The sequence below is a fragment of the Puma concolor genome, chromosome B3 (genome assembly GCF_028749965.1).
Source record: "Puma concolor isolate L17-30 chromosome B3, mPumCon1.1.hap2, whole genome shotgun sequence".
NCBI lineage: Eukaryota > Metazoa > Chordata > Mammalia > Carnivora > Felidae > Puma > Puma concolor.
The window spans coordinates 77,002,537-77,016,155 of NC_141672.1; the positions used below are offsets into that span (position 1 = coordinate 77,002,537).

At 39.8% G+C, this 13,619-nt stretch overlaps 1 protein-coding gene and 1 pseudogene across 1 annotated transcript; one reads left to right on the forward strand and one right to left on the reverse strand.

Moving 5' to 3' along the window:
- Positions 1-277: 277 nt before the first annotated feature.
- LOC112856236 (small nuclear ribonucleoprotein G pseudogene) lies at positions 278-766 on the reverse strand (annotated as a pseudogene).
- An 11,151-nt stretch (positions 767-11,917) lies between these two features.
- Positions 11,918-13,267, forward strand: OR5AU1 (olfactory receptor family 5 subfamily AU member 1). Its single transcript, XM_025920018.2, has one exon. It carries the CDS (start codon positions 12,332-12,334, stop codon positions 13,265-13,267), a length of 936 nt encoding a protein of 311 aa, XP_025775803.2. The 5' UTR covers positions 11,918-12,331.
- Positions 13,268-13,619: the final 352 nt, after the last annotated feature.

Here is a 13,619-nt window from a genome sequence, read left to right on the forward strand (position 1 = left end):
AGTAGAGCCCAACGCGGGGCTCGAACTCACAAACAGTGAAATCATGACCTGGGCTGAAGTTGGATACTTAACTGACTGAGCCACCCAGGCACCCCAATCATGCTTTTAAGTGTCATTTCTAATAACTGTTTACCAAGAACTAGGTCCTGATGATTTTCTCCTATGTTTTCTCTGATAAACTTTATAGTTTTATCATTTACATTTTTTGACTATTATGAACGTTTATTTAGCAAAAAAAAAAAAAAAAAGTTCAATAAGAAAATGCATAGCCTGATTTTTATTTTGTAGTAAAACAGGTGCTAGGAGAGGGGACATGTGGAAGCAGTTGGTTTCTTCCGGTAAACACACCCATTGTTTATACTTGTCCCAAGACTTCTAACATGATAATACTATTTCTTTGAATTACCACCATTCCAATATTGTTCTGTTGCCCACTAGTGCCATCTCCACACACTGATCTATCACAAGATTCGTAAAGGGATCGAACCCCAGCAATATTCCTTGGACATCTGCCACCATTTAATTTCAATGATAATTTCTTGTCTATAAATTTTTCCAACATGGGAGCATGAGCTTTGCTCATGGTGTCTACCTCAAAGATGCCTCCTCATTTACATTTTTTTAAGTTTATTTATATTGAGCAGGAGAGGGACAAAAAGAGGGAGACAGGGAATCCCTAGCAGGCTCCATGCTGTCAGTGCAGACTCACAAACTGTGAGATCATTACCTGAGCCAAAACCCAGAGTCGGACAAATAACCGACTGAACCATCCAGGCACCCCTCTTTTACATCTATGATCCACTTTGTTATTTTTTGTATAAGATGTAGGGTTTAGATTGAAGTTTTTTTTTTTTTAATTTATTTTTTACCTATGGTTATTCAATTGCTCCAGCACCATTTGTTGAAAAGACTATCATTCTACCAGTGACTTGTTTTTGCACCTTTGTCAAAAATCAGTTGGGCATATTTGTGTAAGTTCTATTTCTGGGTTCTTTATTTTGTCCCATTGATCAATGTATTTATCCACCTGTCCATACCATGTTTTTGTTAACTGTAAAATTGGATAAAACTGTCTTAAAATTGGTTAGAATGATTCCTTCCACTTTATTATTTTTATATCTTGATCTTGTATCTTGCAGCCTCACTGAACTCTTATTCTAGGAGTTTTGTTGGTTAATTTGTTGGTAGCTTCTTTGAGAAAGGAAATTTCTCAGTTCACTGAGAATTTTGTGGATTCATCTGCCTAGATAGTCATGTCAACTGGAAAAAGGGATAGTTATAATTCTTCCTTTCCAGTACGGATGCCTTTTGTTTCCTGTTCTTTCATTCTTACACTGGCTAGGATTTCTAGTACAATGATGTATAAGGATGGTAAGAGCAGATATCCTGCCTTGTTCCTACTTTTAAAGGGAAAAGTATTCAGTCTTTTACCATAAGTATGATGTTAGCTGTAGGTTTTATTAGGCTAATTTTCCTCTACTCCTAACTTTTTGAGAAGTTGTTTTTTTTCCTCCCATGAATGAGTGTTGAATTTTGTCAAGTGTTTTTTGTGCATTAGATGATATTGTGTGACTTTCTTCTTTAGCCTATTAATATGGTGGATTCTATTGACTGCTTTCCAAATGTTGAACCAATCTTGCATCCCCAGAATCAATCCCATTTAGTCATGGTGCATAATTCTTTTTATATACATGGTTAGATTTTGTTTGCTAATATTTTGTTGCAGACTTTTGTGTCTATATTCATGAGGGGGTGTGTGTGTGTGTGTGTGTGTGTGTGTGTTGTTCTGGTTTTTGGTTTGGGTTTGGTGTGCTTTGATATCATGGTAATACTGCCTCCATTAAGTGATTTGGAAAGGATTCTATTTTCTTGAAGAGATTATGTAGAACTGGTGTAATTCTTTTCTAAACATTTGGTGGAACTAGCCACTGAAACCATCTAGATCTAGAGATTTATTTGTAAGGATTTTTAACACTAGGAACCCAATTACCTATTATCTATTTTGTATTGAGCGATTTTTATAATTGTTTTTATTTTTTAGGAATTGATCCATCTTATCTAAGTTGTTGAATTTATATGGGTAGAGTTGTTTGACCTATGCTCTTATGATTCTTTTCATGTCTGTGGGCTCTGTAGTGATTATCTACTGTTTCAATCTTGATATGGTAACTTGTGTCTTTTTAATTTGTCAGTCTTGATAGAGGTTTATTAAGATGGTTGATTTGTTCAAAGAGCCACATTTTGTTCAGATTTTTATAGTTTTCTATTTTCCATTTCATTTTTTCTGCTCTTATCTTTATTATTCCCTTTTTATTTTTTTAATATTATTTTTTAAATTTACATCCAAATTAGTTAGCATATAGTGCAACAATGATTTCAGGAGTAGATTGCTTAATGCCCCTTACCCATTTAGCCCATCCCCCCTCCCACAACCCCTCCTGTAACCCTCAGTTTGTTCTCCATATTTATGAGTCTCTTTTGTTTTGTCCCCCTCCCTGTCTTTGTATTATTTTTGTTTCCCTTCCCTTATGTTCATCTGTTTCGTATCTTAAAGTCCTCATATGAGTGAAGTCATATGATATCTGCCTTTCTCTGACTAATTTCGCTTAGCATTTTGACCTGAGCTGAAGTCAGACCCTCTAGTTCCATCCACGTAGTTGCAAGCGGCAAGATTTCATTCTTTTTAATTGCCAAGTAATACTCCATTGTGTGTGTATGTATATGTGTGTATATATATATATACACACACACACCACATCTTCTTCATGCATTCATCCATCAATGGGCATTTGGGCTCTTGCCATACTTTGGCTATTGTTGATAGTGCTGCTATAAACACTGGGGTGCATGTGTCCCTTGGAAACAGCATACTTGTATCCCTGGGATAAATACCTAGTAGTGTAATTGCTGGGTCATAGGGTATTTCTATTTTTGGTTTTTTGAGGAACCTTCATACTGTTTTCCAGAGTGGCTGCACCAGCTTGCATTCCCACCATCAATGCAAAAGAGATCCTCTTTCTCCGCATCCTCACCAACATCTGTTGTTGCCTGAGTTGTTAATGTTAGCCATTCTGGCAGGTGTAAGGTGGTATCTCATTGTGGTTTTGATTTGTATTTCCCTGATGATGAGTGATGTTGAGCATTTTTTCATGTGTCAGTTGGCCATCTGGATGTCTTCTTTGGAGAAGTGTCTATTCATGTCTTTTGTCCATTTCTTCACTGGATTATTTGTTTTTTGGGTTGAGTTTGATAAGTTCTTTATAGATTTTGGATACTAACCCTTTATCTGATATGTCATTTGCAAATATCTTCTCCCATTCCGTTGGTTGCCTTTTAGTTTTGCTGGTTGTTTCCTTTGCTGTGCAGAAGCTTTTTATTTTGATGAGGTCCCAATGGTTCATTTTTGCTTTGGTTTCCCTTGCCTCTGGAGACGTGTTGAGTAAGAAGTTGCTGCAGCTGAGGTCAGAGAGGTTTTTGCCTGCTTTTTCTTCAAGGATTTTGATGGCTTCCTATCTTACATTTAGGTCTTTCATCCGTTTTGAGTTTATTTTTTTAATCTTTATTTATTTTTGAGAAAGAGACAGCATGTGAGCAGGGGGAGAGCAGAAAGAAAGGGAGACACAGAATCCAAAGCAGGCTCCAGGTTTTGAGATGTCAGCACAGAGCCTAAGGTGACGCTCGAACTCATGATCTGTGAGATCATGACCTGAGCTGAAGTCAGACGCTTAACTGACTGAGCCACCCAGGTGCTCCAGTTTTGAGTTTATTTTTATGTATGGTGTTAGAAAGTGGTCCAGGTTCATTTTTCTGCATGTCGCTGTCCAGTTTTCCCAGCACCAGTTGCTGAAGAGACTGTCTTTATTCCATTGGATATTCTTTCCTGCTTTGTCAAAGCTTAGTTGGCCATATGTTTGTGGGTCCATTTCTGGGTTCTCTACTCTGTTCCATTGATCTGAGCGTCTGTTTTTATGCCAGTACCATACTGTCTTGATGATTACAGCTTTGTAATACATCTTGAAGTTCGGGATTGTGATGCCTCCTGCTTTGGTTTTCTTTTTCAAGATTACATTGGCTATTTGGGGTGTTTTCTGGTTTCATACAAATTTTAGTATTGTTTGTTCTAGGTCTGTGAAGAATGCTGGTGTTATTTTGATAGGGATTACACTGAATATGTAGATTGCTTTGGGTAGTATTGACATTTTAACAATATTTGTTCTTCCTATCCAGGAGCATGGAATCTTTTTCCATTTTTTGTATCTTCTTCAATTTCTTTCATAAGCTTTCTATAGTTTTCAGTGTATAGATTTTTCACCTCTATGGTTACATTTATTCCTAGGTATTTTATGGGTTTGGGTGCAATTGTAAATGGGATCGATTCCTTGATTTCTCTTTCTGTTGCTTCATTGTTGGTGTATAGGAATACAACCGATTTCTGTGCATTTGGTTTTTTGGTGGAATGTTTGGGGTTTTCCATATACAGTATCATGTCATCTGTGAAGAGTGAAAGTTTGACTTCCTCCTGGCCAATTTGGATGCCTTTTATTTCTTTGTGTTGTCTGTTGAGGCTAAGACTTCCAATACTATGTTGAATAACAGTGGTGAGAGTGGACATCCCTATCTTTTTCCTGACCTTAGGGGGAAAGCTCTGTTTTTCCCCATATAATTTCCCTTCTGCTTGCTTTGGGTTTGTTTTGCTCTTTTTTAGTTTCTTAAGATATAAGCATTTATTACTATAAATGTATTTTTCTGCTCTGCTTTAGCTGTTTCCCACAAATTTTAATATGTTGTATTTTAATTTTTATTCAGTTCAATGTAATTTTGATTCTCCTTGAGTCTTCTTTTTTATCCATAAATTATTCATATTTGTTTTCTTTAAAGTTCAGGTGTTTGCATATTTTCCTATTTCCTGTTCTCTTATTTATTTCTGGTTTGTTGCGATTATGATTAGAGGACATATTCTGTACTATTTCGATTATTTTGTTTGATTTATTTGAGAAAGAGAGAGAGTGAGAAAAGGAGTGGGGGAGAATGGCAGGGAGGATAGAGAGATAGAGAGAGAGAGAGAGAGAGAGAGAGAGAGAGAGAATATCCTAAGCAGGCTCCATGCTGAGCATGGAGCCCAACATGAGGCTTGATCCCATGCCCCTGGGATCATGACCTGAGCCAAAATCAAGAGTTGGACATTTAACTGACTGAGCCACCAGACACCTCTCAAGTATTTTAGAGTTGCTGAAGTTTGTTTTATGACCCAGGATATGATCCATCTTGGTGTATGTTCGGATGCTTAAAAAGTATGCCTATTCTGTTGTTTAGTGGAGTGCTGTATAAATTTCAATAAGATCCTATTGGCTGATGGTGTGATCCAGATTTTCCATATCTTTTTTTTTTTTTTAAGTAGGCACTAAGCCCAAGGTGGTGGTCAAACTCATGACCCTGAGATCAAGAGTTACATGCTCTACCAACTGAGCCAGCAAGGTGTCCCTCCATGTCCGTGTTTATAATCTCGTAGATATATACAGTGTTTAGAGAGGGATATTGAAATTTCCAACTATGATTGTGGACTTATCTACTTATTTCATATCTATCAGATTTTGATTTGTGCATTTGGACCTCTATTGTTTGGTCCATACCTATTTAGGATTTAAAGTTAACACTAACAAATGGCAAGTGGGAAACGTAAAACTTAAGGCATTCTCAGGACGGCATTGTCTCAAGATGAAGTTGAAGAAGACAGTAAATTTTGTTAAGACCATATAAAGATACAGGACGCCTGGGTGGCTTAGTCAGTTAAGCATCCAACCCTTGATTTCAGCTCAGGTCATAATCTCATGGTTTGTGAGTTTAAGTCCCACATTGGGCTCTGCACTAACAGTGCAGAGCCTGCTTGGGATTCTCTCTCTCCCTCTCACTTTGCCCCTCCCCTGCTCGCTCTCCCTCTCAAAATAAATAAATAAGCTGAAAAAATAATAACAAATTTTTTTATCTTAAAAGAAAAAAAAGACCATATAAAGATCCAAGGTGGTGGTACCTCAGAGATTAGTTCAGTCAAACAATAGGGTTTCTAAAAAGCTCACAGGTATTGTGCCTCAGCAGTCTCAGCAGAGGCTCAAGGAAGACAGTTATCTCAAAGACATGTATTAATGTGATTTTTTTTCTAGCAGACAAATCCTAGTAAGATTCAGAGAAGTTTTTAAGAGAATAATAGTGGCAGAACCACTACCAGCTTGAGCTGTAGAACAGTAAAAAATAAAACGAAGTGTTTTGATTCGCCAAACTTCTTCAGCCAGGAAGCAAACCACGAAAACTACTCAGCCACAAACACAAGCTAGTTTTCATATATAGGAGAGTTCAGTGAGCAGAACCGTGATCTCAGAGGTGGAGCCAGACACCACAGAGAATTTCCCAGGACTTGAATCCTAATCAAGGAATTGCCAACAAGTGCCTACTGGCTTTCAGAATTTCTATGACTCAATGACTTTTGTGTACCTACCTTCCCTTACCCCCCATCTTTATTCTATAGTAGTTATCCCATCTCTGTCCTGCCATTGTATGTTGTGAGTGTAGAAGCCAGATGTAACTTGTGTGTTTAGCTCATCAGTCTTATGACTGAGAGGAATTGTACAGGAGAAATGCTGTGTAACTCTACCTAATGAATTTCATCTATACCTGTACCTGATTTGGATGATGTGATCATGGACTTGAGCTAACACTGTAATGAGATGTGACTGTGGAGGGCCTTGAGAGCAGATGAGTGTATTTTGCATGTAAGGTGGACATGAATCATTGAGGGCCAGAGGGCAGATTGTGATAGCCAGTCTTCAAGATGGCCCCAAAGATTTTCACGTCCTGGTATTGATACCCCTGTGTTGTCCACTCTCACAGTGAATAGGGCCAACCAGTGTAACCAATAGGATATTGTGGAAATTACAGTATATCACTCCCAAGTAGCATAAAATAATAAATTTATTGATTTAACTAAGTTGGGGGAGAATTTGTTGTATGGCAATAGGTAACTAACCCAGTGATCAACCAATTTACTTACATATCATTATAAACTCATGGGTTTAAGCATATCTGATAGACTGCTAAATATTATTGTTAAATACTTAAGAATAGCTACTAATAGAAAGAGAAGAATCAGTGGAAGGGGGAAAAAGTACACTGAAAAACAAAGAGGGGCACTTGGGGCTCATTCAGTTGAAAGTCTGACTTTGGCTCAGGTCATGATCTCAGTTTGTGAGTTAGAGTCTTGCATTGGGCTTCCTGCTGTCAGTGTGGATCCTGCTTCAGATCCTCTGCCCCCCACTCTCTCTGCTCCTCCCTCACTTGCACGCATGCTCTCTCTCTTTCTCAAACATAAAAATAAACCTTAAAAAACTAAATAAAATTTAACCCAAAAGGAAATAAAAATAAAGTCAGAGAATGGGAGAGGGAAGCAAATTGGAAAAAGTATGATAAATAGAAAAATCAAAGTGAGATGTAAAAATAAATTCAATGTATATCAAAAAGCCCCCAAAACTAAAAAAAAAGCCAAGAACCAAAACCCCCCAATCTCACCAACATAAAGACAGAGATACTCTGAATGGCTAAAAGAAAAAATTCCAGATATATGATGTTTACAAAGGCCACACCTAAAACTTTGAGTGTTGGTTCTCAAAATGATTTTAATGAGTGACAGGCCAACAGACTCAAATAAAGGACACAACTTCCTTAACCATAAATAAAGGATATGAGAAATGAATTAAATGATACCTGCATAGAGAAGACACAGAAGCATTCTATCAATGGGACAAGTATCCCTGGCTTTCAGGTCTCCATTAAGGTATTCAGCTGCCTATGATAGCATCTGATTGGGGTGAGGATATTACCCCATTCTTCACAAAGTTGCCTTTGAGGGGGTTTGTTTGATTTTTGCCTAGTCCATACCAGCTTTTCTGGTAAAGCCTGAAAACATTACTGAATGTTTACTGTGTGACAAGGTACATCTGAAATCAGTTTTCCAGGCATATCATCATCCTAGAAAGACCCAGATTTCAGGTCTGCTTGGGGAAATTCTGCAAATATAATGGCACAGAAAAGTTGCAAATAAAAAGAGTAAAGGTAATGAAAAAGATATACCATTCTAGTAGTAATCAAAACTGTAGTGACAGTTTTTCTATCGGAAAAAGTGTATTTCACAGCAAAAAGTATCAGCAGGCACAAAGAAAGTAATTTTATAATAAGTGGGTAAATTTATCAAGAGGACATAACAATCTTAAATGTTTATTTACCTAATAAAGAAACTTCAAAATACCTGAAGCAAAAAGTAAAGAATAAGGAAAAATAAACAAACTCACAATTATAGTTAGAGATTTCAATATACTCCCGTTTCAATCCTTGACTGAACAAGTAGGCAGAAAATCCAAAAGGATATAGTAGACTTGAACAACTCTATCAAGCAAGCTGACCTGATGATTATAGAACACTCTACCCAAGAACAGCAGAATATACATTCTTTTCAAGTGAACATGGAGTGTTCACCAAGATGGAACATATTCTGGGCCATAAAATGAGTCACAATAAATTCACAGGCATTCAAGTTATACAAAGTGTGTTCTTTGACCACATGCTACTAAATTAGAAATCAATAATGGGAAGATCCCTGGAAAATCCCCAAATATTTGGAAACTAGTATACATCTTTAATTTTACTATGATCTTGGACAGGAAGGTCCTCAGCCGCAGTCTAGGTTACAGTATACATTGGTAAAATAGCATACAAGAACACCAAGAATACTTCGTCTTCCACTGTACTGGAAGTACAGATAATAATTACATAAGAGTTAAGTTTAGGGTCAATAGAGAACAGTCTTTGGGGGCTAATGATGAACATATTGGTAGGGATCTCATGTGGATCCATTCTCTCCATTCCCAGTTTCCCAATCACCTTATTATTCCTCAGGATAGAGGCTCTTGGAGAGGTTACTAACTTTGCCAACACATTAATGGGTCTACCTGGGGCCAATTATTCTCACTTCCTCAGCTGCCTCCTAAACCCTCATCGGTGAACACATCATCCTCCCCAGCTGTGAGCTACTAGGCTGCCCAGGGGAAGGGATGTCTCTCCTCAGGACAGGATCAGTTGAGGGGATGCCTTGGGGAACAGGGCTGTCTTCCTCCCATCACCACGTGAGAGGTTAAAGTCAGTAGCATCTCGGATCTCCAGATTCAGTCTATGTACCCAGTAAATCTGGTTTTGTCTTTATGGTTTTTCTACTGAAGGCTTGTGTTCTGACCCCCAGAGCAATAATAGCTTTGCCATCAAGTCATATGCTTTACTTGAAATAAAGTATTTGCTTAAGAACATGTCAAGCAACTCTGAAGGAGGAAATTCTTCTGGTGTTTGATTATCATCAGGTAATACTTCGATTTCTGGAAATTGATGACTATTGATACACATTTAGGAAGAAAATGACCAAGACAACTATCCTACCCACGGGCTGATTTTCCAGGACACAGAGGATTCCAGTAGGTTAGAAAAGGCTATTTATATGTGGCTCAGGAGGATCTGTCTGTTCCTGCAGGTACCCTATGGTTTAGTGTTTCTTGAAGTGTGGTTCAGAGATCACCTGTTTCAGAATCACCAGATTTGGGCCCACAGGATCAAATTTTCTGAGGTTGGGACCTGGATCTGCACATATAGCAAGCTCCTCCAGTGAACCTTGGGAAGGGCACCTTAATGTTTAAGAACCACTGTTTGGGGTCATCATTGCTCAAAGAGACGCACTAGCTGCTTCCTTTGGCAGCCTTTTCTCTGTCTGTGCTCCTGCTCTGCTATCCCAGGGAGGAGGGCAAAGAGGCAAGAGTAAATAAAGCCTCTTGCCTACTCCTCCCTCACCTACAGACCCAAGGTATTGGTTCTCACTCCTAGACACTCCCCTCCCCAGCCTATTTCCATATGATAAGACCACCCTTAAGTTTTCTTCCTAGTTTTCATTCACAGGTACAAACTGTAGCCAACAGAAATAGAGGCTATTCCAGCATCCTTTGAAAAACTGTCAGAGATGTCAATTTCTTCACAATCCCTCGCTTGGTGTACTCTCTATGTTCAGAATAATTTTGAATTTAGTGCAGAGTGGAGAAGAGAGATAAGAGGGGAAAGCAGAGAGGAAGAGAGAGAGTGGACTTAAAGCGAGTAATAAACCTGGAGCCTCTGATCAGCTATCCCTTGTATTACCTACCACACTACCCCATCCCATCCCACCTCTGGACCTCATCTATGCTCTCCTGATAATTGGTCACATTCCTACTTGACTTAGCTTTTGTCCATCCTTTTAATCACAGAATCAGAGATACTTGACCAGTTACCCACACTGAAACAGTCTATTGAGGAAAGATGCAAAGCTGGATCTCAAGAAGTCCTATTCCACTCTTAACAACCACTTCTCAACTTCCTTGAAGTTCCTGTAAGTTATTCCATCCTGAGATTTTTAGTCACTTCTCTGAAGTCCTTGTAATTTGCCTTGAAGCTGGGTTGGCTTTTGAAACCAATGGAGCCAGTGACATTTGCAACCCAAATCTAGGGCTGCGCACATTCCTGAAATAATGGGGTGTATTACAAACTAGCAGCTATTGGGTTAAGAATGGCTGAATGTTACACCTCAGTGACATCAAATCTATCACGGAGTTATGCTCCATGTGCTTTAAAAGAAGTTACCAATGCTCTGTGTTCAAATTTGCCCTCTTATATTTTGAGCATCTCAGCTTTAGTAGAGTGTGTGAGCTCTTTGGGCATTACAATGCTTTCTTGTCACCATTCACAGTACTCTATCAATGGCCACAGCGCCTTCATTACCTACTTGACAGTCAGAGTTAGTTGTTCATATGTTTAGAATCTTCTCCTGCCCTGGTAGTTTGATGATTCTGGGAACTTTGCTAGTGGGATAAACTAGAATCTTTGCCTGCTGAATTCAGCTCTCCTCTCCCGAATCCTCCCAATATCTTCCGTGGTGTCATTCACATACACTCCTCAGGGCAGGAGGAGGGGGCTCACTTACGCACTTTTCTGTCTTACCCAATTACATCTGGCTTCAAAGTCTTCACAGCTGAGTGTCCTCACCTAAGACCATGGAGCTCTTAACTGACTTAACTGACTCCAGAACCCAAAGGTAATTCAGGAACATGGTGGCAGAGCAGCCAACGGAGGGGAAAATAGTATGGTGTTTATTTAGGTAGTGCACCCATGGCCTCGTTCATTCTTTGAGTAGGAAAGGCATTTTATTTACAGAGCTTTACAGAGCTGTTCCTTCCCCTCTGGCTCCAATGGCTTCTGAGTCCAGGATGAACCTGTTTCCTGGCAATGACTGGTGACTTTGTAAAGGACGCTCCCAAGAGCAAAGTCTCAGTTTGCTCTTCAGAGCCCTACATCATCCCCATGTCTCCACATCCCCAACCCTCATCACTGTGAGAACTCACAGTAGGGTTTGGCTTGTGCCAAGTTCACAGAGGCAATTTTATTGCTGAGCCAAGAAATCACCCCTAACTCCCCTAGAATATTCAGGATCCTCTGAAGGCCTGTTCAGTCACTCCTGCTTAGTACAAGTGTCTCTGTCTTGTATTGTTTGGTGGTGGGTTGCTTGCCAAATTTTGTCATTGTTTCATTTTATTTATCATATTTAGTTATGTGCTAGGTCTGTCTCTCTTGTGAGAATAATCAAAGCTAACATTCTTTGAACTTTCTTAGCCTGCCAGGCTTTGTTCAAGTGCCTTTGCATGGATTAGTTCATTGGATTCTTTCAACAGTCTTTTAAGATTAGTGCCATTATCCCTATTTTACAGATGAGAAAACTGAAATCAGAGAGGTTAAGTAACATTCCCAAGATTACACAGCTAGTTAGTGGTGAGGTCCCAGCATGGAAACTTGGTAGTCTGATGCCAGAGCCTGAGTGCTTTAACACAAAATATACTATCTCTAGAATATAAGCTCCCTAAAGTCAGACACTTTTGTATTGCTGACAAGAACACAGAGCTAAGCATATGGAAGACTGTCAACAAATATTTGGTAAGTAACTGCTTCATTATTGAGAACTTCTTAAGGTCGCTGAAAGACCAAATGGTATATGTTGCTTTTCTATTTTTCATTGCTGCTCTAGTAATGCTTACAGACTATCCAATCAACCAAGTAGAGAAGACCCTCTCTATGACTGAGTTCCAGCTACAAAGGACTTTTTCAGCGAGACCAGTCTTCAGAAGGCTGTCCTTAGCCAAAGCAGAACTAAATCCAGTGAGAGCCCCTGAGGGTTCCACATCATTTCTGGTAGTCCCCTCTTTACACACCAGAGCACTGGAGAAATATGGAAGGGGCAAACCTGAGCCAAGAGATTGAGTTTGAGCTCTTGGGCCTCACCAGGGACCCCCAACTCCAAAGGTTGCTCTTCATGGTATTCCTGGGCATGTACACCATCACTCTGCTGGGAAATCTCATCATGTTCCTTCTGATTCACGTGAGCACCCCTCTGCATACACCTATGTACTCTCTCCTGAAGAGCCTCTCCTTCTTAGACTTCTGCTACTCCTCCACGGTTGTCCCTCAGACCCTGGTGAACTTCTTGGCCAAGAGGAAGGTGATTTCCTATTTTGGCTGCATGGCTCAGATGTTCTTCTATGCAGGTTTCGCCACCAGTGAGTGCTATCTCATTGCTGCCATGGCCTATGACCGCTATGCTGCTATTTGTAACCCCCTACTCTACCCACTCACTATGTCTCCTGAGATCTGCCTGTCTCTCATTGTGGGCTCCTACGGTGCAGGATTTCTCAATTCTCTTATCCACACAAGCTGTATCTTTAGTCTGAAATTCTGTGGTGCCCATGTAGTCACTCACTTCTTCTGTGATGGACCACCTATCTTGTCTCTGTCTTGTGTGGACACCTCGCTGTGTGAGATCTTGCTTTTCATTTTTGCTGGTTTCAACCTTTTGAGCTGCACCCTCACCATCTTGGTCTCCTACCTCCTAATCCTCATCACCATCCTGAGAATGAACTCAGCCCAGGACAGGTTCAAGACCTTTTCCACCTGTGCTTCCCACCTCACTGCTGTGTGCCTCTTCTATGGCACAACACTTTTTATGTACCTGCGCCCCAGGTCCAGCTACTCCTTGACTCAAGACCGCATGGTGGCCGTGATCTACACAGTGGTAATCCCAATGTTGAACCCCCTTATTTATTCTTTGAGAAACAAAGATGTGAAGGAAGCTTTAAGAAAGGTTTGGGGCAGGAAAATAATGGAATGATCTTCTCAACTCATTACCACATCCTTCCTTCTTTCCTTCTTTCTTTCTTTCTTTCTTTCTTTCTTTCTTTCTTTCTTTCTTTCTTTCCTTCCTTCCTTCCTTCCTTCCTTCCCTCCTTCTCTCCTCCCTTCCTTCCTTCCTCCCTCCCTCTCTGTCTCTTTCTCTCTTTCCCACATACCTTTAGAAAGCCAAGGGAGGGAGTCTAGGTGGCTCAGCCAATAAGCATCTGACTTTGGCTCAGGTCATGATCTCATGGTTTGTGAGTCAAGGTTCCACATCAAGCACCCTGCTTCTGGTGAGCCCCACTTCTCTTTCTCTTTCTCTCTCTGCCTCTTGTGGGATTCTCTCTCTC